The sequence below is a fragment of the Triturus cristatus genome, chromosome 6 (genome assembly GCF_964204655.1).
Source record: "Triturus cristatus chromosome 6, aTriCri1.1, whole genome shotgun sequence".
Taxonomy (NCBI): Eukaryota; Metazoa; Chordata; class Amphibia; order Caudata; family Salamandridae; genus Triturus; species Triturus cristatus.
In genome coordinates, this window is record NC_140589.1 from 1,794,386,954 (window position 1) to 1,794,413,695 (window position 26,742).

The 26,742-nt window shown below is 43.4% G+C and overlaps 1 protein-coding gene across 1 annotated transcript in view; it reads right to left on the minus strand.

Annotated features, from left to right (window-relative positions):
* Window positions 1–26,742, minus strand: part of LOC146822019 (cysteine-rich secretory protein 3-like) — a 91,469-nt gene that overhangs the window by 17,798 nt on the left and 46,929 nt on the right. Inside the window, exon 6 of the mRNA XM_085613119.1 lies at window positions 9,403–9,488. Coding sequence (XP_085469245.1) covers window positions 9,403–9,488 — 86 coding nt within the window. The remainder of the gene's footprint in view (window positions 1–9,402; window positions 9,489–26,742) is intronic.

The window sequence follows — 26,742 nt, forward strand, 5'->3', positions numbered from 1 at the left end:
CAAATGATTAAGTGGCAATGTGCACTGTGGTAGACCCCGGCACAAATTAAGCAGTAGTTTAAAGTCTAAAATTGCCTAACTGATGTAGCAGCATGGTTGCCTGCTCCTAAAAAATGAAAGGCTGAGTGCTAGAACACGTGGTCTGTGCAGCAGGCTCTCTTCACACTGAGCTGTCCGTCCATGTGGGCTTGTGCCTTAGCATCATTAAACTCGCCGGTTTGAGTGTTGTGTATTACAAAACAGAAACAGCATATTCGTTAATGAGTCTGTTGCACAGCACGCCCAAAGAACATGTGCTAATGATTAAGTGCCCATGTGCGCAGTGGTAGACCCCAGAGCAAATTAAGCAGTAGTTTAAAGTCTAAATTTGCCAAACTGATGTAGCAGCATCATTGCCTGCTCCGAAAAGATGAAAGGCTGAGCGCTACAACATGTGGTCTCTGCAGCAGGCTTTCTTCACACTGAGCTGTCCATCTATGTGGGCTTGTGCCAGAGCATCATTACAGTTACCAGTTTGCGTGTTGTGTTTTATAAAAGAGAAACAGCATATTCCCTAACAAGTCAGTTACACAGCATACCCAAAGAGGAAGTGCTAATGATTAAGTGCCCATGTGCGCACTGGTAGACCCCGGCACAAATTATGAAGTAGTTTGAAGTCTAAAATTGCCAAACTGATGTAGCAGCATGGTTGCCCACTCCTAAAAGATGAAAGGGTGAGCACTAGAACATGTGGTCTCTGCAGCAGTCTCTCTACACAATGAGCTGTCCGTCCATGTGGGCTTGTGCCTTATCATCATTACAGTCGCCAGTTTGTGTGTTGTGTGTTATAAAAGAGAAACAGCATACTCCCTAACAAGTCTGTTACACAGCACGCCTAAAGAACAAGTGCTAATAATTAAAAGCCCATGTGCGCACTGGTAGAACCCTGCCCAAATTAAGCAGTAGTTTAAAGTCTAAATTAGCCAAACTGATGTAGCAGCAATGTTGCCTGCTCCTAAAAGATGAAAGGCTGAGCGCGAGAACACGTGGTCCCTGCAGCAGGCTCTCTTCACACTGAGCTGTCCGTCCATGTGGGCTTGTGCCTTAGCATCATTATAGTTGCCGGCTTGTGTGTTGTGTTTTATAAAAGAGAAACAGCATATTCGCTAATGAGTCTGTTACACAGCATGCCCAAAGAGGAAGTGCTAATGATTAAGTGCTCTTGTGCGCACTTGTAGACACCGGCGCAAATTAAGCAGTTGTTTAAAGTCTAAAATTGCCAAACTGATGTAGCTGCATGGTTGCCTGCTCCTAAAAGATGAAAGGCTGAGCACTAGAACATGTGGTCTCTGCAGCAGGCTCTCTTCACACTGAGTTGTCCGTCCATGTGGGATTGTGCCTTTGCATCATTACATTCGCTGGTTTGTGTGTTGTGTGTTATAAAAGAGAAACAGCATACCCTAATGTGTCTGCTACACAGCACGCCCAAAGAGCAAGTGCTAATGATTAAGTACCCATGTGCGCACTGGTAGACCCCTGCGCAAATTAAGCAGCAGTTTAAAGTCTAAAATTGCCAAACTGATGTAGCAGCATAATATATACAAAAAACAAAAGGTAGTTGTGGGATATAAGGTAGCACATCAATTCTAAACAACATAAATAGTTAAATTCGTACTTGTCTGTAATCAATATAACAACTCACAGGAAAATCAGTTTAGAGAGTCAATTGATTGGTTTTCTTGTGAGTTGTTATATTGATTTTGGATAAAGAAATATGCTTTACTACTCATAAATAGAAATGTGAAATTTTAGAGTGCCGAGATACAATTGTTTTGTCTGATGTAGCAGCATGGTTGCCTGCTCCTAAAAGATGAAAGGCTGAGCGCTAGAACACTTGGGCTCTTTTATTGAATTATGGGAAGGGCCGCATGGCCCCCCTTTCCCAGGCCACTTCTGGCCCTGGGGACCCCATCCCCCAGGGCCTGGCCACCCTTTATTTTTAATTTTAGAGGGGCGCAGGGTGGCCCCCCTCCTCAGGCCACTACTGGCCCCGGTGACCCCATCTCCTGAGGCCCAGGCATTAAAAAAATAATAATAAATGGGAGGGGGGCCATGTGGCCCTCCTCCCGGGCCACTTCTGGCCCCAGGGACCCCATCCCCCGGGGCCTTGCCTCACTGTTGGGGACCGTGGGGGGAGCTCCAATGCCCCCACGGTCCCAGCCGGCTCCTTGCCTCCTGCAGAAGCCGGCATTGCTTTTGCACAAGGGGAGTTGCTAACATGCAGCTCCCCTTGTGCAAAAGCAGTTCTGCTTTGGTTTTTGGAAGCAAGAGCAGGTTTCCTGCTCTCGCTTCCAAAAACCGAAGCAGAGTTTGCTATGACAGGGCGGGAGCTGTGCTCTTGCCCTGTCATAGCAAATGGCAATGTCCCAGAGTTCGGCACCCCGGGACACTGCAGGAGCTGGCCCTGGGGGAGTGGTCCCCAGGGCCATCAAGGGCCCCACTCCTGACGTTTCTAAAGCCCCGGGGAGGTAGTGGTCCCCTGGGCTGGAGGTCCGTAATGAACCCCTGCAATTATTTATAGAGTGCCTCGGGGAGGTGGTGGTCCCAAGGCTGCGGGGGCCACATGCCCCCTGTGAATTAATTGGAAAGCCCTGGGGAGTTGGCGGTCCCCAGAGCTGCAGGGACCCGTGAGCCCCTGCTAAATAAATCAAAATGACCCCAGACCTGGCCCACCCGCGTTTGTTTTTTTAAATTTTCAGACGGATTCACGCACCAGCGCGACGCCGCTCATAAATTTAAAAAATAAAACTCTTTTCTTGGGCCGAGCAGGCCTGGGGAATCATGGTGTTTTTACCCTGCCCCCTTTTCTTGTTTGCAATGTATGTTTCACCTTTTTGATTTTCACTCGATGCGAGGCACAAGATGGCTGCTAACACTTCCCAGAATGACGCTCGTGTCGGGAGGAGATGTGTGGTTAGGCTCCGCCCAGATATCTATATTTCTTTTTCCTTTAATTATCAAAAACTACTGAACGGATTTACACCACTTAAAAAAAAGGGCGCTTTCTGAACCAAGAGTTACCTTTTTATCAAATTTGGTGTAATTCCCTTCAGCAGTTCGGGCTGTAACCTGTTCCAAAATTTCCTACGGAAATTAACATGGAGAAAACGTGCTTTGGGACCCCCCTTTTTTCTTGTCCCCCGCTTTATTAATCACCCCGAAACTTCCAACAGAGAAACTGAGAGGGTCAACTCATTAGTTTAGAAACTTTCGCGAAGATTCGTCAAACGTCGCCAAAGATATTGGCAAATCAAAAAACGACATGTTGGTCCAGAAAGCGTGCTTTTTGTTATTTGGTTTAAATCCGTTCTGTAGTTTCAGAGAAATTAAAGTTTAAAAAATATAGATATCTGGGGACACGACGAGCCCTTGCAGTAGGCACGCAGATCCTACAAAATTTTGACTGGCTGCCAACACTTCAACCAGGAAGTGTTGGCAGCCATCTTGGGACCCGGCTTGAAGGTGAGTCCCAGAACATAGTATAAAATAAAGAAAAGGGGGCAAGGTATGAATACCCTGACCCCCCAGTTATGGTGGGGGGGTCCCACAGGGACCCCGCAGTGGTTTAAAAGCTTTTCCATTTTTTTATTTTGCCGTGGACTTGCGGGTGGATCCGCAAATTGGTGGCAAAATTAAAAAAGACTTGTGGACTCCTGTGTATCTTTTTTCTAAGCCCCCGGGGGGCCTAATCCCATGGTAAAAATAAAGGGCTATTCAAAGCCCTGAGGAGTGCCACCTCCTTGGGGCAGTGATTTAATTATATGCGGGGGGCTCATGGCCCCCCTGCTGCCCCGTGACAGCCACCTCCCCAGGGCACAAATGTTATAATAAAATAATGCTGGGGAGGTCCTAGGGACTCCCTCACTGCTACCTCCCCGGGCAGTAAACTAATTATATTCGGGGGAGCCTCACGGCTTCCCTGCTGCCCCAGGGACCACCACCTCTCTGGGGCAGATGCATTAAATATTTATTTTTAAAAAACAATGCGGGGAGGCCCTGCACCCCCAAACAGCCCCAGGGCCCTCTATGTCCCCCAGGACCACCACCTCCCCCAGCACAAATACAATCATGAAAGGGGTCTGTTGTGGACCCCCAGCCCAAGGGACCACCACCACCTCCATGGGGCTTAATTAATGAAGGAGGGGAGCCGTGCTGCCTCCCTTGTGGAGCCATAGATTGTCCTAGGGATTGCCCCTTCCCAGTCCCCCGGGACATTGCAGTTTGCTATGGCTTGGCAGGAGCACCGTTTCCGCCAAGCTATAGCAAACACTGCTCTGCTTCGTGGAAGCGAGAGCATTATAAATGCTCTTGCTTTCATGACGTGGAGCAGAATTGCATTTGGACAGTCGGAGCCACAGAGTAGCAGTTCCTCTGTCCAAAAGCAATGCTGGCTCCTGCAAGCGGTGGGAGCTGGCAGGGACTGCAGGAGCCTTCAAGTTGCCCTCAGATTTCTCGCAAGAAATGAGCATGAGCGGGCGTCCGTGCATGCGCATTTGTCAGAAGAAGTTGGAAATGAGGAAGAGGGAGCCCCGGAGACGCCGCGCTTCAGGTAAGTTTCTTTACTTTTTATTTATTTTACATGCGGGGTTTGATTTAAAAGGAGGGCGAGCGGGAGGCGGGTGGCGGCGGCAGGCAGCTAAGCTTCGCCCTGGCGTGTGCGTAGCGCTAGCCTGCTTCACCTACTTCGAAAACTGCGAAGCTGGCAGCGCTATGTACACTACGTGGGCGGAGCGTAGTGTCACGCCCAGGGTTAGTTATGAAGTGGAAGACAGCAGAGTGGAGTGGTGCTACGTATAGTAAACTGTTATATAGTAGAATGGTGTGATGTGCCATATAATCAAGTGGAGTATTGTAGAGTGTAGTGGCATGTTGTAAAATGTAGTGGCGTGTCATACAGTACAGTAGAGTGTCATACAGTAGAGTATCGTCAACTCTAGTGTTGTGGAGTTAAGTATCATGGAGTGGAATGTATTCATAGATTTGAGCAGAGTCAGAGAATGGCATAGAGTAGAGTAGAGTATTGTAGAGTGTAGGGGCATACAGTGTAGCACAGTGTCATACAGTGGCATAGAGTGCAGCAGAGTGTTGTAGAGTGCAGTTTTATAGAGTATAGTAGAGTATTGTAGAGTGGAAAAACATACACTAGAGTGTTGGACAGTGGAGTACAGTGGGCTCAACACTTGTATAGTGCAGTTGAGTTGAGTGGCGTAGTGTAGAGTGGACTAAAGTGTGATTTAGTGTACGGCGCTGTTGGGTGTTGTACACTGTTGTGGCATCACCAGTGTAACACTGTAGGAGACTTAGAGTGACTTTGAAAAACAGGGTGGCTCTCCTGGCGGCTGCTGTACTCCTGCAGCCTTGATGGTGCCCCTGCCTTACCTGAGGCACTACGAGAAACTAAGATGCAAGTTTTGAAGAACCTCAGGGGATTCTAGGGGACGGTTTTATGTCTGTCTGCATGCATTGGTATTTATGTAGTGTAAACCTAGCTAGGGAGCAGCAAACTACATTACTCGTGTGCGATGAGATCATCTACAAGACTGTGTACATAAAGTGGGGTGTGCACAAATACAATGCATTTTACATTTTTTTGGCAAGTTGAATTCTGTGATTTGTCCAGAATTACCTTATGTGTAGTCAAGAGCCAAAGCTGTAACTCAAATCTGGGTTACCATGTTTCAATGTCAGCAGCTCGAGCCATTTAGGCCATACCTCCTGCTTCTAGCATCTAGCATCTAGCTTGCATATTTTGTAAGCAGTTTTGTGCCACTAATGATGTTATTTTATTTCATTCAGAAAAGCAACCTTGCATCACATCTTTTGTTGAGGACGCTTGCCCCTGTCCCTCTAATGGAGCACTAGATGTGCGTGTGTCTGGGGCTACACAGGAACCCCAATCCCCACTTGACCAGCACAGCTCTCTGTGTACGACTTGAAGCTGCCAGCTTTTTGGTTCCCACTCCCTTCCATGAGAGCTGCAGCAATGGCCATGTGCTCCCAGAGTCCCAGCCCGCCCAGGCATGGACATAGGAAGCAAGAGAGGCACCTAGTGGAGCTCATCGCTGAGCACTGGTAGCCCCGAAGACAAACTATTATAAGTGCTCACTTGTTTTCAAGGGGTGTGCGAATTTGTGTTATTTGCTTTTGCATAATTACGTGAAATTCCTACAAAACTACATGAAAATACAGATATTTACAAAAAATACAGACTGTATTCTCACGTCAATGTTTCAGTAAATAATAATGCAAATAAAGCAAAAGCACTGAAAACAAATGCTGCTTGCATCATGTTGTTCCTGTGGGTTTGTAGCATTTTTTTTTTACAATGAATTGTGCATTTATGGTACATTTTTACAGAAAGTGGCACATAATTATGTGAAGTGGCATAATGGCATAATCTTGGTAATTTTACATAACAAGCATAATGCAATACCCCCCAAATTACTAGAAGTACACCGATGTAATGTAAATTGTGTTTAGGCCTATGGTTTTTCTTTTGTTTTTCTCAGTTACCATCATCTACAGTACCTGGGGACTAATGTGTCCTAGGGACAAGGAAATCACTTGGGAGGAATACCCATGCATGCCCTATCACCATCTTCACTATTTGGTCTTTCCTCGGGATTCAAGAGGTTTTCAGAACCCCTGTTCCAGGCAGTCACTCTCCTGGGGACTGAGCTTCTTGTGCACGTTTCCAACCACGATTTTGGAAACTTTTGGTGTCCTTATACTCCTTGTATCAACCAGATGGGGTCTTTTCAAACCTAGGCCTCCGTTTTGGATAGTTTTTGTGTGGGCACTCTTTGTGCCCTTTTGATCCTTGTAGCCACAGGATGGGGTCTTTTCACACCTCCTGCCTGTCACATGACCTTAGGGTCTGGGTGTTCCTACCCTGTTCATTAATATTTTTAGGAGTCCTATAATGGTTGTCAAAAAATATTCTCCAGTTTGTAGTCAGCCAATCAGGATCTACCTGCCCAATTTAAATGGGGAAATCAGAGCATATCTGCACATCAACTCTGCAGATATGCTCTGATTTCCCCAGCATTAACCCCTTTGTGCCCAGCCCTGGGGCCTTTTAATGGTTTGGGTTGGACACATGCAGAAGGTTGGGCTTGGTTTGGCCTAAGGAAAGCTCAATGCCCAACCCCCATTCTATTTTAGATGCAGGGTCCAGTGTGACACCACGCCTTGCAGACAACCTACACTGCATATATCCAAAGATGTGCAAAGTGAGGGACGGCCACTTGTGGAGCAGTGGGTGCAGATCATGGCCACATAATGTCTATAAGAAAACCATGAGAGAAAACAGTTTTTCACAGGGCAAGAGCACCTTTCAACACCCCAGACTTCCTAAAATGAGTATAACCCCACCAATGAATGAATTATTTTGTGACTACAACCTGTTATCACCGTTTGTATGTGGTCCGTTTTAGATTGGCCCAATAAATTCTGTAATGTTTTTTAAGTGATATTTTGAATTATTTATGTATCAAGATGCATCAACGCAGTAATTATTGCCACCTGTATTATTTGCTAAAGTTTATCCTTTTGGATTAAATTTGTTAAATATTAGGGAAATGGAAATTTGTTTAAATTGTTTTCAGATCAATGTTAATGTTATACTTCAAGATTACAAGCAGTTCAATCATATTTTGTTTATGTACTGCTTAGTAATAATGAATATGAATAAATTGTAAAGCGCAAATCTAAATATATTCATTATTAATGGAGTAGAAACTGGTGATGTAGCTTCCATGTCTTTTTCCACACCAATAATTGATGTAAAGCGCCAATCTCAATATATTCATTATTAATGGAGTAGGAACTGTAATGTAGCTTCCAATGTCTTTTTTCACACCAATGATTTCGTATTACCTCTCTGTTGTCAGAAAAGTCAAATATTCACTGGTGTAGGCTACTGACTACCTTTGTGCAAATATCTTACTTCTTGGATATGTATCAAGAATTCTCTTGGAAATCCACAACTGTGACACATTCTTAGGAGGACTTGAGTGTGTTCTAAATTGCACACAGAAATATTCACAACCACATTTATGCATGTAGAAATACAAAGCCAAGGAGCTTTTTGATCCTTAGCCATATTCCTTCACTTATATCACCAACATTTTGCTAGGTGCTCTATTTCCATGCCCATTCTAAAACAATATGTTCTCCTTCCCTTATCAGAATTAACGTTATGATGATTAAAAAAAAATTACAACTATCTGCAAAATACTTGTGAATACTTACAAAATCTTCACCAGCTTTTCTAGGTGGACCACCATGAATCAACTTCACACAAGCCTCCTTAAGCTAGTTGTGAAAAGTTCTCCACATTATTGTAATTTCCTTGCGAGAATGCGATATTTCCACATCCAAAACTCCACCATGGCTGAATGCTTGAAACAGAGTTTACCAGAAAAAGATGCATGTGCACAGCATGTTTTACTTGTATCTCAGTACATCAAGATCGGTATTATTCATCTACAATAATATTACATCCACTGCATCAACCAAAGTACTATGTAGTAGGGTAGTAGCTCCACATCGACACAACTAGACATAACTTGAGATGTAGTGGTCAGATTGATGTAGTGAACATGACACTATTGTAATGCAACATAACTCATTTGATATACTGGTGACAAGCTCTAATTTTCACATAGGTGAAAATATATGTTTGTGAACCAATCCTTAAGTGTTTAATTGAATCCAGTACCCAGCACAACCTATGTAATGGCTTCAATGACTGATGCTGAAAAATCACTGTGTTTTTAAATAGCTGATATTAATATACCCTATTTTATACTTTATATGATAGTGTCTTAATTGGCAATCCTTATTTATTTAAATATATTTAAACAATAGCTACCCATAGACTCACAATTAGGTAACTTGATTGGGTTGTTATTCGTTTGTTGTAAGTTATGCATTGAACTCTATAATGAGTATCATTTCATTTTGGGACTATTTGTTTTTCTTATAAGACAGTTTGTGATACATGATGTCCTTTTATTTCTTGACGTCTTCGGACACAAATGCATGTAAATGAAAACAGTTAAAAGTGAGAACTGCAGAAAGCCTTGGCTAAGTATTATCAAATTCATTAAAAATATATAAGTGTATTGAAGATAGGTATGTATCTCAACATAGAGGTGGCACAATACAACGATGCATTAATAAATAAAAACAAAAAATAAACGATTCAGCTCTAGCTTTCGGGCTAATGAAATGGGCTATTCAGATGATCCTTAAAAATAATAACATTTGATATAATATTAGGATGCATTTATCACAATCCTCAAATGGCAATTTTATATAAATAAATCAATTTAAATACAAAAAGAACACAATACTTACGGAGGGGCATATTGGCAAACATACAGAACTAAAGCTGGACACTGGTGACTTGCGCATCCGATTTGGTAACTGTCACTCCAAACGACCTTTACAGTTAAAGATACATAATTATTATTGGAGCAACAGTATGTCCTCAAATGCAGGTTCAGATATCTTTTACAAATGTTTTTAAAATACAAATACTCAATACATGCATTTTAACATTTATGGTTTTTCTATTTTATGGACATTATTTCTATTTATCACATTATTGTGTTAATAATTTCTTGTTTTTGAAGAGTTATGTCCATTTTCCAGTTAATCTCTCATTTTTCACATCATAGCACTCCTTAGTCTTTCAAATTATTATAAGGGGCACTATTTTGTGGTCATCAAATTGCTCAAATTAAGCTAATCTTTGGCAGATTGTTTGTGAGAATGCATTTTTATGTTTGTTGACTATCATGATATTTCACTGAATCAACCTACGGCTGTTCCACAGAATACATACATATGTGATATATAAAGTAAGATCAGCACATAGAGGCTGATTTATATTTCACGGACGGATAGTGCTCTGTTAGGGCAAAGTGTAAATTTCTCTACCACCCTGACTGAGTAACAGTTTGCCAAAGTCAGAAATGTCTGGCAGCACGATGGACATTTCTAACATTCACAGGAACCACTGTCAAGTAGCATTACTAGTAAAATAAAGTTTATTAGGACAATTGGCCATAAAATATTCTACACAATAAAACAACTGTACATTGTAATATCAACTAAAACCCACACACCCCCAAAAGAGCACACCCTATTCAAATACATCCTCAAAATTCTGGCTGACTGTGAGTATAAGACGTGCATCCTGCCACGTCAAAATATTGCATTTCAGGCAGCAGGTCCATCGCCTCCAACCATTGAAATGTTTGGTATTTTAAAAACAAGGGTCTTAAACACTTAATACAAGCAGAGATATAAAAGACACAATCCATAAGTATATGAAACAAGGAGCATTTTGCATTTAGTGAGCATGTACCAAATCCATTACCATTCTGAACCACATTGCCCTAGTCCTGGGATGAAAAAATTAGATTTCACCCTTCCCTTACCTTTGAAAAAATGTGTTTCGTAGACTAGGGTCAGGTATCTGGGCCCAGTAGAGAAAAACCGGGTCCTGGCCAAGAGTATTTAAGGAGAAGCTGATGGAAGGCTTCTTCTGCAGATAGGCTAGGTCCAGAGAGTTGTCAATCTTTCTTACAGAGACTCGCAAAGCTAGTTTGCTGGGAAAGGGGGATCAAATTTCAATTGTACCCCAATGGGAATTTATTTTTACGAGATCCTTTATCCTAATTCTTGCATCCCTTGACCACGTTCTTTGGCTACCACAAATGTCTTCCCAGCACAATTTAGACACCTTTGGGACTTCGCTATCCACAGGTAGCTTATTAAAAAATCTCAAAACACAGGAGTTCGCCTGCGATTTCCAGAAAACCAGATTCAATTCTCTGCTTATACCCTGAACCATGCTTCCTAGTGGCAGTGACACAAGTATCCTAAGAACCACTGTCACGGAGGTTCCTGTGAATGTATTGAAACTTTGTTGAATGGCTCAGTCGAACATGAAGTCATATGGTAAAGTTTCAAAACGTTTCTTTTTCAAAAACAAACCTCCAAAGTGGGTTTTTGTTTTTGAAAATAAAAAAAAGGAGTGTCCCTTTCACCATTGGAGCCATCTCTCATTTTGAGGGGGGCATTATTAGTTTTTTACTTCCCCTTCGGTCCGGGATCTGTTGCAACCCAGCTATTCTTCCACATTTCATTGGTCAAAACTTTGGTTGTTGACATTATAGTTTTGACTCCATTCTGACAATAAAGTCAATTGATCAGAGTGGTTTGATTATTTAGGACTGGATCTATGCTGGACACATCCATCACTGTCACCCAGCTTATCATCCTTTTCTTCCTTCTAGATGTTGTGTTATGACATGGCATGACATTTAGGTGACACAGCTGGACATGCCTTTGGTTTGTTTTCCCTTTCCTCGGTTGACAGGATGTATTTTGTTTTACATCTCTTCTCGGTAGATTTGTTACCTTTCCAATGATTTGTGTGCCTTGCATCCCTTCAGGTTTTCCATATGGGTCTGTCAATTTCTTACATTTGGTTTTCCTTCTTGACCAGATATCTCTCCAGTGGTTGACTATTTTCTGGGTTGTTAGTATGGAAATTAATCTGGTTTTGTGCTTTGGCTTTCTGTATATCTTTCATCTTAATTTAAATGTACAATGGCATGTTTTTAAAAAAAAATTATGAAGCAGTTAGTTCTGCAAAAAGCCCCTTGCACTTCTGTATTGTCTGATGAGATGGGTAAGACTATATTTGTCTAGTTATTTCCTCTTCGTATGTGAGTGCATTGCATTGTGTTTCTAATTAAGCTGTGTCACTTGGTGTGTTCTCCTAAAGTAAGATCTTCAGCAACAAAAGAAGTAAAGAGGTAATATTTTGACTAGTTATTGAAGGATGGCCCCATCGCACACCCACTCAGAGAAGACATGAGAATGAAAACTGCAGTGTCCATCGTAAAAGTGTAATACAAGCTGTTTTTATGAGTATCCATGCAACTGTGTCAAGGATTAAGACCATGAGTATCTCTTTTATTTGCTTCATGACTGCCAGAGAAAAGGGCAACTCCTCCCAGTAGCCCTGGTGGCACCCTAAGCTGAACACTGAAAGCTGCCATGTGGCTTCTTAAGAGAGTCCTAGTTAGAAGAAAAAACTACAAAATGGCAGAAACAAGTTATTTTGAATATTGGTAGGTCTTCTTACTTTCCAGCCGGGTATTCAGGATCATGTGTGGAGAAGCCAGAGGAAAGTCTTGAGGCTGCTGTGGGCATGCTAGCATTGGCCCGTGGTTCTGGGTAAGGCAGACAAGGAACCCTCCCTGCGCCCCAGGCACATGGATCTCTCAGAGATTATTTTAATCCAGCACCTATCCATTTTTTATAACTTGCATGGCTTGAGGAAGATGTTTGGTCTGCCAAGTTTGTGCAGATTCGCTTGATGTAATCCACCCAGACAAAAAGATGGCCCATTTGACAGCACAGACAGCCTTTATTGACCTCCCTGTTAAAGGAAGCACAGAGTTTTTCCAAATTGAACACCACAGTAATAATAGGGCCAGTCTGGTCTTCCACATAATCAAGGCCAAACTCTTTATGTATTACAAAGGTAGAACAACTTTGAGGAAGGTCTAAAAGCCTTCTACATACTTTGTTCCCCTCAGCCTGCAATCAGCTAACTTGTTTATATCCCCACAAACCTAATCAATAGGTTAGGACAGGTAAGCATTTTCTCCTGTATATTTCTAAAAAAGAAACAATGGACTTTTTAAGTATGGTCAACGCCGAGTTAGTCATAAACCCAACACAGCTTGGAAAACGTAACCTGGCCTTTGCTTTAAATGGGGCCCACGTAGATCGCGACTCAAAAGTGATCCCAACATACAAATCTTTATTAGTTCTCACTATAGGCTTACACAGAATGGATAACGGCTGCATTTTGGACTTCCTAGGTCCACAAGCCATAACAAAGGTTTTAGTGGGGTTAACTTCCAAATTGAGAATGGTCATGTAATAAGTATAACCATTTTTCAGGTTTTTTAGCCCATTAGGTGTTCCAGAAAGCAAAATGGCATCATCTGCATATGTTAAGATGGGAATGGGCCTATTCCTAAATACTGGCACATCGCAGTCCTTAGCTGCCAATACGTTAACTACTCTATTAACATATAATAGTAAGAGAATGGAAACAAGAACACACCACTGTTAGACCTCCCTGCCCAAACGATTCAATGCACTCTCCATTCCCACCATATCTCATGAGGCCGAGAGGTCATAATGTAGGGCCCGCAACAAACCCACCAGCCCCCTTATCAACTCCAATAGACTCCGGTATTACCCAGAGTTTGCCCTAACCACATGAGATGTCCATAAAACCAGTGAGTTTTGTCTGTATTTCAAACAAAGTTTAACACTTTTATTAATTAACTGTAATCTTCTTTACACTGAGCTCCATCTTTCAATGTCAGATTTCTGGATTGCGCCTCTCCCACCCTTATTTGTGGTCTGCATTAGTGACATTAGGGCCTGACCATTAGTACCACAATTAAAAAAAATCCAGGCTCACTACATTGCTAATCTGCATACACCTCCATCTCCCCCAAGAATGTGTGACCACTCTGCACCCTGAGCCACCTAGAGGTTATGGAGGCTCACTGTGTTCTTCATGTCATGACTGAGCATGACAACCACAAGTGTATAGTCACTACGTGTATTCACTTTGCTTTGCACACAAGTTAGATTGCAGTGTGCAGAAGAGTTTGTCCTCCTAATCAGTAACACTGACAGCTGAGAGGGCACTTCATGCTTTGGCACTGTCTTTGAGCCCTCATTGATGTTGGAAGGCAGCTTTCAGTGTCCTCCCAATATGATAGTGCAGATGGGCTTATCAGGTAGTTTCTTCAAAAATCTCCGAAGCGTTTTGGGCATAGGACTTGGCTCCTGTTTTGGATTGGTTGTAATTTTGCCTCTGTATGGGGTCAGATTAGGACAGTGGAGGTCTGACAAGTCAATGCTGATTGTCCAGCATTTGCTGGCAGAGACAGGGCAGAGTCTGTATACCTGTGACCATCTCCTGTTTGCTCACAGTCATCTGTCTGGTATATGTTGCATCACCCTAATCAAAGAGTTACCATATACGTCAGTCTCAAAAGGATTTTTCTAAGTTCCTAGGTCGTTCAAATGTTGTTCCGCTCTATGTGGTGTATTGATGGGCCTGACACGTAACTTTATGGAACTCTGTACCTTTTAATGTGGGAATGCAAGTGACCCTGAGGTCACGAGAATGCATCAAAATCATCAAATTTCAGAGGCTGCCAGTATGTCAGAGTGCCAAGGCTCTCTTTAGAGTGGCAGTCACAGATGAGGCATGTAAACAGGACTTCTTTATTTTCATCCATTTCCGAAGCATTCTCTGTGATTAAGAGCTTGTGCTCATGTGTGGTTGCCCAAGCACTACCATTGAAAGATGATTTACTCCTCTGTGGTGACATGCAGATGGCCTTCAGCATGGGACAATCTAGCTGGTGTTTCACATGGATCTTTTGATGTAGATGCAGTTTCCAAGTGTAAGTCTACTACGCAGTCTCACCAGTTTCCAAACTCCCAAGGAACTCAAGTCCTTGGAAAGGTAACAAATCTATCAAGAGGAGGTGCAAAAAGATCACATTGCTCCCATCTGTACTGCCAGGTATAAACTACATTTGGCTTTACTTGGGTTACGTATCTGCCATTTCCTGGAGGGTTGATGTCCAGCTACCTAGGCTCTCTACCATGTCCAGTCCCCAGCTTCCTCCTGCCAGAATTAGTAATCTGGGCTCTAAGGCTGAGTATTTGGCTGGGTGTAACAGGCAAGTGCCCAGCCATGAACCTGCCTGGTGTCCCTACACACACAGAAGAGGAGTGACCTTCACATCTTGTTAACTACCTGTTCGCTTTTGACATCCATTGTACCTTTTAGTCATCTGACCTATACCACTCCAGTCTATGGAGTGGTGGGAAACCAAGCAACTCCAGAAGATTACCATCCATCCTTTAAACTACCACCTATATACCCACCACTTGAATGGCAACTAAGTTAGAAATGCTCTGCTCTGCACCAGTAGGGGCACCCAAAGGGAAAAGACCTCTCTTGGGTCTCACACAATTGAACACTATCACATCAGGCTCACTACAAGCACATCCCTTTTTTGGCAGCCACTCCCTTGCGATCTGCTCAATGTACTGCATGACACCTGTCCTCAAGATAGTGCTGCACAGAGCCCTGGGCTTATGGTGAGGATGCATGTACACGCCAGACAGGTCTTTACAGACTTTAGTCGCAGTGCTCCGAGAGAGTGCAGGTTTTGTTTTGGATTCTACAATACAGCAATACACATGGTGCACCTAAAAAATTACAGAACACTGTGCATGCAGTTTGAAGCACAATAACTACAATAAGCAGGTCAATATGAAAAAAGACTAACAACAGGAGGGGTCCCCTTTCAGTCGCATGCCCCCTCTAACTTCAACCAATTTTTTACTGTAAAAAGTAACACCACATCACATGATGTGCATGGCTGGACATCAATTCGTCCTTTTCTGCCTATACACGTTCTGAGCATTTCCTGGAAGCCACAAAAGTCCTAATCCATTAGAAGCTGGATCCAAATTGAAACTAGTGTGCATCACGTTCTAGGTTCTCCATCATCAACCCGAGTATCTGTGACCTGCCTAGAAATTACAAACTAAAAACACCAAAGGGCATATTATGACTTGACACAAAGGTTATTAAGACACGTCTGGCTGCAGCCCAGTACTGCGCAAGAGCAGCACTTCTTCTCTGGAAATCCATATCTGAAGAACTAAAATATCCAGAAGAAATTCTTCTATATTAAACATATGTCTTTAAACTCTAACTATGTAAACACTTCCTAGTATTACTGAATCCCTCTGCAATCCCTATCCCACCATCTTCCCCTATCTTTTCTCACCTCAACTGTTCCTACCTAGCTACCTTCTTTCGTATCACTTTCTTTTCATTCTCTCTCTAAATGGCAGGCTCCTCACTTTTTATTCTTCTTGTTCCTCCCCCTCATTTTGATTTATTTCCTTCTATTTTTTTCATGATTACTAGCAACCTTTATTACAATTTTTTAATTGCTCACTTCACTTCATGCTTCATTTGTTGATTAATTTTAACATTCAACATGCTAATTAAATTATTAGATCCAAACATTTAACTCTCAAATCCTTTACATGTGGAATAAATACTACAGACTGGGCCATAGTTATCTTTCCCAATGTGGGAACTAAAGGTGGCAAACAACCTGTATAGGAAAACAGGAGATGCCCTCCAATGTATTGATAAACATGTTCAGTGTATTGATCTCCTTTTATGTTATTGTGGTATTGTATTAGATCTATTGATTCTGACATTGTGTTGTACACTCCCTAATCAGTGGAGCTGCCTTATCCTGTATTGTTATCGACTTTAATATTATTGATTCTATTAGTCTCTGAACTATTGTAAAGTGCTCTGATACCCACAAGGGTCATGTTCGTACTATATAAAACTTTAAAAATAAATAAACATTCACCATTACCTCAAGGAACTTTGCTCACTTACAAATCAGGTGCAGCCCCACTCTCTGTAATACATACTGATGAGTTTCTTTATTGCCATACCACGTCAATGAGGTACATACATATGGATGTGGGTTGTCCCCGCTTCGGTGAAAATGAGAAATTACTTTCAGGGGCGATGGACCCCAGCAACCTCCCAGAGCAGCTTGAATCAAAAACAAACAATCACTCACATAGTAGTTTAACCTCTCTAAAACACTAATGTCCGCCTAATAAGTACTTCTGAATAGTGAGACTTGGGCCAAGCATCTCTGGTCCTTTGTTGGTATTGTATGGCAGCATTGTGGGGCAACACTGCAAAGACGTGTGGGCCTTTCATGAGGGTCAACTATGAGGTCATGAGGGTCAACTATACTCCCACAGTGGTACGTACAGAGTTTGAGCTGCAAGAAGATTGGGCCAGCACTGACGGTGGCTGAATGGGTGTTGCAGGTTACCTTGAAACATAGTCTATCTTGATGAGCAATGGTGGTGTGATCATACTTCTGGGGGTGTAGAATCTATCTAACATTAAGTATGATTGTGCTGAGTTGGTGGTGGCCAGACATACATTTCCCAAGGTATAACCTGTTGACCTAATCTAACCCTGAGAGAACTAAGGCGAAGATTGCCTTAACCCTGAAGGGGGGAAACAAGGTGTGTAAAAATATATGACATGAGGTCTTTTAGGTGAGTTAGTAGGGTTTGGTAACCTACATCAGCTGGAGAAGAATGGAGGATCAAAATCTATGGTCATTCCTCAGGTTCCTTAATTTGTTGTCATTTGTCAGTGGAGATTCGAGTTCCAGTAGGGTAGTGGGACCAACTTCCAGGGTTTCTGGTTTTTGAAGAGTTGAGCTTAGATGATTACACAACACCCATTGGTTCACTGCTAAGAGTCAGGAGCCTAGGTCAGAGAAGTCCAGATTCAAATTCTTTTCCAGTTTGAGGATACTCTAGGTGTCGTGAGTGTGGTTGTAGCTGGTGAGATTGAAGGATTAGATGATGTCCTGTTGTGTGCGGGCAACTATGTTTTATAATATTACTTGTCAAAGACCATGAAGTGCATGATTGCACTAATGGATTGTCTAATAAATTGGAATGATGCAAATTTTCAGACAAGACGGGGGGACATGTGAGCATGCTTTTCCGACATGTCTGATAATGTTACATGTGGACTTAAAGCATGCCAACATAGTACAGGCCTGTGCTTCGAAAAGGCCTGGATGCTTGACTTATGTGTTAGGCCAGGAATGGTCTCAAGTACTGTGAGTCTTGAGGTCTTACTTTTTAAGTGAAGAAAAAGTTTGTATGTGCTAATAGGTCACATATTTCATTTTACATGTAATGGATATTAGTAGAAGGGTAGTGGTTACAATTAACATTAAATTCAGGGCATCTTAGATGGTTTTTGGGTGGTGCATAGACCGTACCCAATCCTGGGACTTCCCAGATGCACAGTTTTGCCCACAGAAATGATGTTCTACATGATAATCCTTAAATGTTGCCCATCTGGATATAATGGTCCTGTACTGCTTCATCCTGGCTGAAACCTGTTATGATCATTTTCCTCTTCTTTCAGTGTCTGCGAACTGTGTACAGTACACACTAGCTAGTGCTTCAAACATCTGGCACCCTTTTAAAAATAAATATGACCAATTAATAAATCTTATTTTTAAAACTACAGTCCACCCTTGAAAAATATATTTTTTAATATGAAAATTAGGTGATTATATCTTCCCCATTAGATCAGAGGTCTGTGCAGAAATAGAATACACAACACGTGCCTGGGTTCAGGCCACGCACCTCTCCTCAGCCTAGGAGATGCTTGCAGGTCACTCATCCCTCAAATCCAGTCTGTTTTCCGTCTCCATCTGCTAAAACACCCAAACCTGTCTATCTCATTTAAACAACCAGAGTAGACAGACAATGGGTTTTAGTATCCAGAGTGAATTTTGGATTAAACCAGATTACAGTCACAGCAAAAATAAGTGTTTTGGTGATCACTTATTCACTTTTATTTTTCTCTCCCTGATGAGCTATCAGTCTGAGTACCTACAATTGTATCATAGTCTGGCGAGGCATGGACTAGCTGGGGAATATTTTTCTCCCAAACCCCAAATCCCGCTCTGCATGCGTACCCGCTGTCACCAAACCTAAATAATGCTCCTCTGTAACCGCCCATTTGTATGTGTCTGCACACCAGGATTTGAGTCTCTGTGGGAGTGCCAAAAACCTGTGCATGGCTATACGCCTTTTGGCTAACAATAACCCCAGGTGAGCAAATCTAATGCTATTTCAATTCCACTTGTTGCTATAGGTATTAATCCCAAATGGCAATGTTTAATCGTCTCCCCCACCTGTACGATTATCACCCCCCTAATGTGCTATACCACTGTCATCCAATATCCCTTGCATTTACAGGTCAAATGAGGAAAAGGCTTTAACCTGCACTGCACTTTAAACAAGCTGCCAACTTGGGGTGAGGTGAGCCGCTAATACTGCTATTACAGCTCACATATAATCATGAACTATATAATGTAGGGGATATTCTCTGTTGTCTCCAGGATGTAAAGTATGTGTGATGTAAAAATCAGTCAGTCTAAGTTTGGTATTACTAGCCACGTCTGCAACAAAGTACGCACATTTACCCATTCTCTATCAATCAGTGCCTTTTTTAAACCTGCACATAGATGCGTATTTATAGCTCCGCTCGACCACGCATCATGTGTCATTTCCAAAGGATGTGATTCTGGTGGCTCCAAAGTCAGTCCAGATCTCTCAGATTATTTATACTAGAGAGCTTTGCAAGCTGGTAAAAGTGTCTCAGCCCTAAAATTTGTCTCACATCATCAAAAGTAATAAATGTGTCAGGCTTTCCGCCCCAGTCCATTAACTGATACTCATCACATTCTTCATGCACGTGATTGGCCATAGCCATGAGATGTTTAACAATCTGGCATAGGTAGAGTGCCACAGAACTGCTTAATAGCCACTTCCAAGGCTCACAAGACCCGTCACACCACAAATGAACAGTCTTTCTTTATATAGGATCCACACATAGGATACCTAGGCAGTAAACTCCCTTCTATCATTCCCTCAAGTAACTTTTAATTAGGCCTGGGCAAAAATTTCGTTCCGTTCGCGGAAATTGCGATAATTTGACATTTTCGCGTTCTGCGGAGAGCGCGAAAATGTCAAAATTTCCGCTTTCCGCAGCTTGGCGATAATTTGTTTCTTGCTCGCGCTGTAAAATAATACATTCACGCGCGCGCGCGATCGCCTTACTTGAATCCCTGCGTTCGCCGACAAGTTTTCTTGATCCGGTCGCGTTCTCCATGAGATATTGGATTGTTTTTAGCCATTTGCGCTGTCTCGCAACAGTTCGCGCCCGCAGTGACGTCATGCGTCGCGCGATCACGTCTTTCTTCTCGCGATCATGCACCGCGAGACAACTCAAAACAAGATGGCCGCGCCCGCGAGCAACCACATGGGTAAGTTGGCGACCCGCAACCATGCAGAAAATCTCGCGAACATGCGGGAAAAAAAATTCCGCATCTTCGCGATATTTCCGCTTGTTTGCGATAATTTTAAACATTTTCGCGATAATTTGCGAAAGTGGATTTCGCAAATTCCGCCCACCCCTACTTTTAATCCCTCAGCACATCATTGTCTGTGTACTTCCGTAAACCAGCAATATAATACAGTTGCAGGTCTGGTAGCCCAAAGCCTCCCTGCTCTCCATCCATTTGCATGGTCTACACACAGACCCTGTGCCAGCCCACAACATAGAGATAAGGAGGTAGTTAAGCTCCATAATAGTTGACTATGGCAACATACAGAGGGAGTTTTGCATGACTTGTGAACATCGAGGCAGGAGTGCCATTTTACTGAGGGCTATGCTGCCCACAGCCGACAACAGTAAAATGTTACCAAATTTTAGGGATTCTCCCAGACCCTGAATTACCCTACCCATATTGTATGCATACTGATTTTCTGGGGTGTGCGCTACCTTAATTTCCAAGTATCAAACACCCTTATCTCTCAGGATAAGCCTACACCAAGAAGTGCAGGAGATCCCTGCCCGCCAAACTGGCCAGTGGGAAGTGCACTATTTTGTTTTTATTGCCATGGAGATCTGAGGCAGCAGAAAATGTGTCCAGTGCCTGCAGTACCAGCGGCACTGATCCATGTGGATGCTTCTAATAAACTAGGGTGTCATTGGCATACATTGAAACGATGTGTATATTATTTTCAATCTGTATTTCCCATTCTGTTAGCTGACTCTGCAAATATATTGCCAGTGACTCCATTATCAAGGCAAAGAGCATAGGGGGCATCCCTGTCTTCTGCCTTTTCATATATCCCATTTCTCTGATACTAGTCCACCAGTGCGAACTCTGGCCACAGGTTTAGTTTACAGTAGTCTTAACCATACTAACAACTGTGGCCTAAAACCTAATCTTCTTAGAACTGCCCAAAGATATTCCCAATTTAAAGTGTCAAATGCTTTCTCAATATCCAGCACTGTGTGGCTTACAAAACTCAGCCACAGAGCAGCTATAGAACGTTTAAATATGGCCTGTTGGATGCCATTTGGTCCTGGGCCACTGTCAGATCTTCCTGATTCTATCACATTTTCTACTCTTTTAAGCGCACACGATGTATTATCTAAAGTGGGTCCAAACTCGTGATATGGCAATGATTTAATCCTGGTTATTATTCCTGTTTCAATGGATTGCTTAATTTTGATAGTTTTATTTACTTGCAGCTGTTCTTCGCCAATAAAAAGTTTTTTCAGATACACTACCCAATCTTGTTCTGTAACATTCAATGATACTGTTACTTTGGAAGTCTTATTTAAACTGTTTATTGTTTTCCAAAACGCTTTAGCATTTGATTGTTTGCAATTGTAGACCAACTTTGTCCAGGAGTATGCAAGAGGAAACAAGTTGTAGGCGCTATACCAAATAGCATTACACAGTTGAATAATATAGATTTCGACGTTTCCTTTCCTAAGGTTCAGCACTCTGACACACCCTGACCGACACATTCTGTGGGTTTCATAAGGGTCTGCGACAAAGAGGAAAAAATGTTGCTTTCATTTTTAGGTCGAGCCATGGCAGCGCATGCCATGAAGACCTGAAGTAAGCAGTATAGCGAGTGTAATCCCGCCTGCTGCTTGCCTATTGGTTAACTCCTGAGCTACTGCCTGGCTCCTTAATGGTTGTTGCTCCCGATGCATCACTTCTGTTTTATCGTAAGCAGCACCAACCAACTACAGTCTAATTACACTCTAAGAGTTCATGTGTTATGTCTAGGGACTGCTTATTTTTTGTGTCACCATGGTGCCCAGCATGGCGCCCGGTTTCATGTTTATTTTTATTTATAATTGTGACACCCGCTTTCATAATTCTTTTTTTAAGTAATGTGCTTGAGCGCCACGCTGCATAGCACGGCGCCCTGTTTAGTATTTTTTTTTTATGTTTCTGTAACCTGGGACCCTCCCACACCCTTAGATCTCCCCGGAAACCACATGTCCCACGCTTCTCTTCTGCAAGCCCCCTCTCCGGAGGGCGAGCTGCAGATGAGCAGGAGGGATCTTTTTTTCGCCTCGGAGTAACTCCCTTCCCTCCCGTGCACTTTGATTTATTTATGCAAAGTGGTCGAGTGGGACATGCATTTGATTACCTGGCTCACCAAGATAATGCTGAGATCCTGGAAGAAATTGTGCCTAGGGCCGGGTGGGCGATAGATAAGTGACGTGTTGAAGTAATTAGTTTTAGATAGCTCAATACTGAAGGTGAGAGCCTCAAAATTTGTGAGTTGACCAGGAAGAAAAGCAGCTTTAATGTGGGATCAATAAATGATTGTTAACCCGCCTTCTTTTTTAAATAGTCTGTCCACCCCATATGTCATAAAGCCTGGGGGTGTAGCGGTGACAAAATCAGGGCCAGAGATTGGTTGGCCCAGGTTGCTGTTATGAACAAGATGTGTAGCGCTTGGGACTCAATCAAGTCAGCAACTTTGAGCTTATGTTTGATCAGGGATCTAGCATCAATTAAGGCCCAGTGCCATTTATTATTATGAGAAGTCTGAGTAGTGCCAAACGAGTAATTGTCCTGAAGGTAGCTCTTCCTCCCACTCCCCTCCTTATCTATCTGAAGCTTACAGTCCTTACAAGAGAACTTGGAGCGAGCAGACCAAGTGTTTAAATCTAAGTGTATGCAGTCTGTGCCCTTACCTAAGACATTGTGGGTAAACAAACAGGTGGGTCAAAGGTATTACATTTAATAAGTGATTAGGTAGGGGAGTTCAATTTGGTCTTTAAAAATTGTAATTTAAAACTCTTTTTAAATGTAAAGTTGTATTTTAAGTTGCAATTCTAAAAATTCCACTTTTAAAAAATCTGGCATTTTCATGTCCCAACCATTTGATGCCTGCAGCCACAAGGGGTTTCACGCTAGTCTTCTGTGCCTCCAGACAAGCTGGGTCGAGGGCAGGGAGGAAAGAAAATGCTGACACCTCTGTAGGGGAGGACTCTAGAAGCATCTCCCACTTCAAAGTGGGCACCAGGTACAAGTAGTTGACCCACAGACTCAATTCTTCAGTACAGTTCTGGCCCTGTGGAAGACTCAGGAGCAGTATAGCTGTGCTGCTCTGCTGCAAAAAGGACTGCCCTGCTACTCTGCGGCCCTGCTGTATAAGTTAGAAGAACTGGACCAGCATCTTGAACCCAGGAACACCAGCATGACTACAAGAGCTAGTTGGCTGGCCTCATGATAAGAGCCTCTGGTACAGAAAAGCCTCCAACCATCCTGACCCCTGCACCTGGACTCTACCTGCTCTGAGTACTAACCACCCCCAAGTGGAACCCCTCCAGTCCTGGACCCTTGGAAGTGGGGCTAAAGGTGCTCTCCCAGCCCAGCTCTGGTTTCTACCAGAATTGATGCAGTGTAAAGCAAACCCGATGAAGCTCTTCCCAGCACCTCATTGGTACTGATGCAGGTTGATGCAGCCATGATGCAAGCCTGCACTGCAGCTCTCGCAGCTCATGGGAACTGCCGCTGCATGGGGCATCCTCAACACAGACCTTGGATTGATCCTCTGGATTGCTGCTGCACAACGCTCCATTACCAGTATTTAAGGGTAATTTCCCAGCTGGACTAACTTGGTCCCTGTATTTGGCCCGCGCTCCATCATGGGCGGCCTGAATTTGTCCCATTCCAACATGACCAGATGACCACGGTTGGCGCTTTGTGCTGTTAAGCACTATTTTTCCCTAAACCTTTAAAGTTGCATTACTCTGGTTCTACTAATTGGATTTTTGTTATGTTGCAGTCATATTCTTTATTACATTTATTCTATTTTTGTATATTAGTGTGGTATTTTTCGTGTGTTGTGTTTTTACTTTATTACTGTTTGTGTGCTGCATAAATACTTTACACATTGCCTGTAAGTTATCCTGACTGCTTTTGTGCCAAGCTACAAGAGAATTAACACAGAAGAATTTGGGGTTTGACTTAGGTGTGAGCAGTAAACTCGTCTCCGCTGGCGGAGTTCACAGAGTTTTTGTTACTCTGCACTCCGTTTGGAGTGCGAAGTTTGCCAAAAACTCTGCCACCGCCACATAACGGAGTTTATCGGCGCAGGCTGGCACTCACCCTTCACACCGAGACAGACACCAGAAGTCCTCCTGTTCAGAAAAGCAAGACACACACGGCTGCAGGCCTGGAGCTGTGGCGCTACCATGAGCTATGCTGCCTCACAGGCCACCCCACGTACAAAATGGTGGAGCTGTGCCGGTCCTTCCACACAGTGGCTTAGGCCCCTACAGGCCACGCTGCCACTTCATCCTCTATGCCGAGGAACAGCACCAGGCTGAGCCGGCCTCTCCCTCTGGCGGAGACTTCAGCAGCACCCAGCAGAAAGGCTATGGCTACCGACTGCGCCTCCAGCCTCAGCTCCTACAGCTTCCCCACCACGTCATGGGCTGGGCCCGATCTGGCCCTGCCCCAAATGCGACTGCCCCTGCTATTGCAGCTCTATGCAAAGTTGCTGCAGCTATTCTCGGCCAACAATGCCTTCGTCTTCTTGGCAAGTCACCATGAGCTGGGCAACCTCACCACCCCAATCCAGCCTTAGCTTCTTTGGCTTCCCCACTGCAGCCAGGCAGTGCCCGAGCCGGCTTAGCCCCACACACTGCTGCAGCTCTACGCAGGGAGCTGCAGCTGCTCTTGGCCAACAATGCTTTTGGCTTCTCTGTGGGCCATCCAGAATCAGAAGGAGAACCTTCACAACCAGAACTGCCAGCACCAACAGTGCCTGAGGGGCAGCCCTCCGCCACAGGATGAACAACAGTAAGTAAGTGCACTTTTAATAACCAGCTTTGAGTTATACATTTTCCTAACTGCAATTATAACAGGAGAATGGCATCACAGTGCATTGCTTTGCTCCTCCGCCGAATTGATCACCTGATCCAACAGCCTCTCTATATTCTGTCACACACCTGAAGCTTGAGCTACTCTTACTCCGCACGCACGCAAAACTAAGCATAGCGTGGCGGAGTTTTGGGGTGATTTGACAGAGTTCTGCATAGCAGAACTCCGCAATTCGGCCCAGAAATAGTTTGCTTGTGTTTGAAGAGCTTGAAGAGAAATGTTGTCTCCCCCTCAACCAGTAACCCAATTCCCTACAGCCCGTAAGGGCAGGCCGAGAGAATAATGACCCCTCCCGCCTCTCTTCCACATCAGAATCTCTATAATAAATATGTATCAATTGAATAGATGTTTATTAGCAAATGCAATTGTCTTCCCCAAGCTCAAATTGGAATTTATTATGCAGTGAGTCAACAAGACTGCTTTTTACAGGTGATTACAGTTTAAATTAAAATAATTCATCTCTGCTCCAACACGTGAGTTTCTGTTCAGAATGAATATTAGCTCTGTCTAGTGCTTAGTTTGAAAAAGAAAGAGTGCCACTGCCGGAGCTCCGCTCTGCTCATAGGCCCGCTGCCGGTGCAATGAAACATTGACAAACCTAATACCAAGGATGCTAGATTTCAATGCACTTCATGCCTCTTTAATTCACCACCAGACACTCTCTGTTCTTTTATCTCACTCTTGCAGGTTCCTGCTTTCTACCTGTGCGAAATTTTTACCATCTTTCTATTCCTGCGTCTTTCTGATTTGCGTGGTTTTCCATCTACTGCGTTCAGTAAATGCTTGACACGGAAAAATAAGTGAAGGTGGTCCCCACCCCATCAACCTACTCCAATTAAGCACTGGCTCTGTCAAGCTAAATCTTGTGCACACCAGGACAAGCGGGGTAGCAGAGCACACAGTAGGTCACAGACGGGGACTGCCCTTTGATTTATGTGTGACTACAAGGCCTCCCCCTCATGCCCCCATTGGGAGCAGATGCCCTGTTATTGTGGAGTAATTCCTCTTGAAAACAGCGGCAAGTAGTAGACTTGTTCCAAAAAATATTCCCTTTTACTATCACACATGCAAGATGCATGCTCACTTTCATTCTTTGGGGGTAGGGACATCATTTCATCCCACCCTGACCTAAGCCCAGGACCTTTTGTAGGCCACTAGGACCCACTCCAAGAATAAAGGATACTTTAGGAGTGGGGGAGGAATTGTATTTGTAAAGTTATGACCCCTTACACCAATGTTTCACAAGTTCTCCCTGGAATATGGTTGAGCCCACCCCGACCTTTAGGAGTTGGGTTGAACCCGATGATGAAGCATGTCACTACTAGAGGGAGTGAGGGTTATAGTTCTCTTTCCCTTCCCACCCACAAATGTGGGTCTGCGAATGACTGGTTTGAAAACCCTTGGTGTTCTTTCCCCCTACATTTTTCCTGCAGGAACCAGCCTGGTTCCAGAAGGGATACACTTTTGGTTGTGTATGCAATAGGGACGACGTATCCCTTCCAACTTCCTCAGTGAGTATCTCTCTATCAATCCAGGGTCCCATTCTGGGCTCCCCAATCTTGTGGATCACACTTTTTATTAGTCTGGTTAAACATACACCTCTTCCACAGACAAGCTTGGAGTGGTTTTCTGTTAAGCATTTAATGAATCAGAAACACCAATGATAAATGGTGTGTTGTTCCATAATAATTTGCACTGA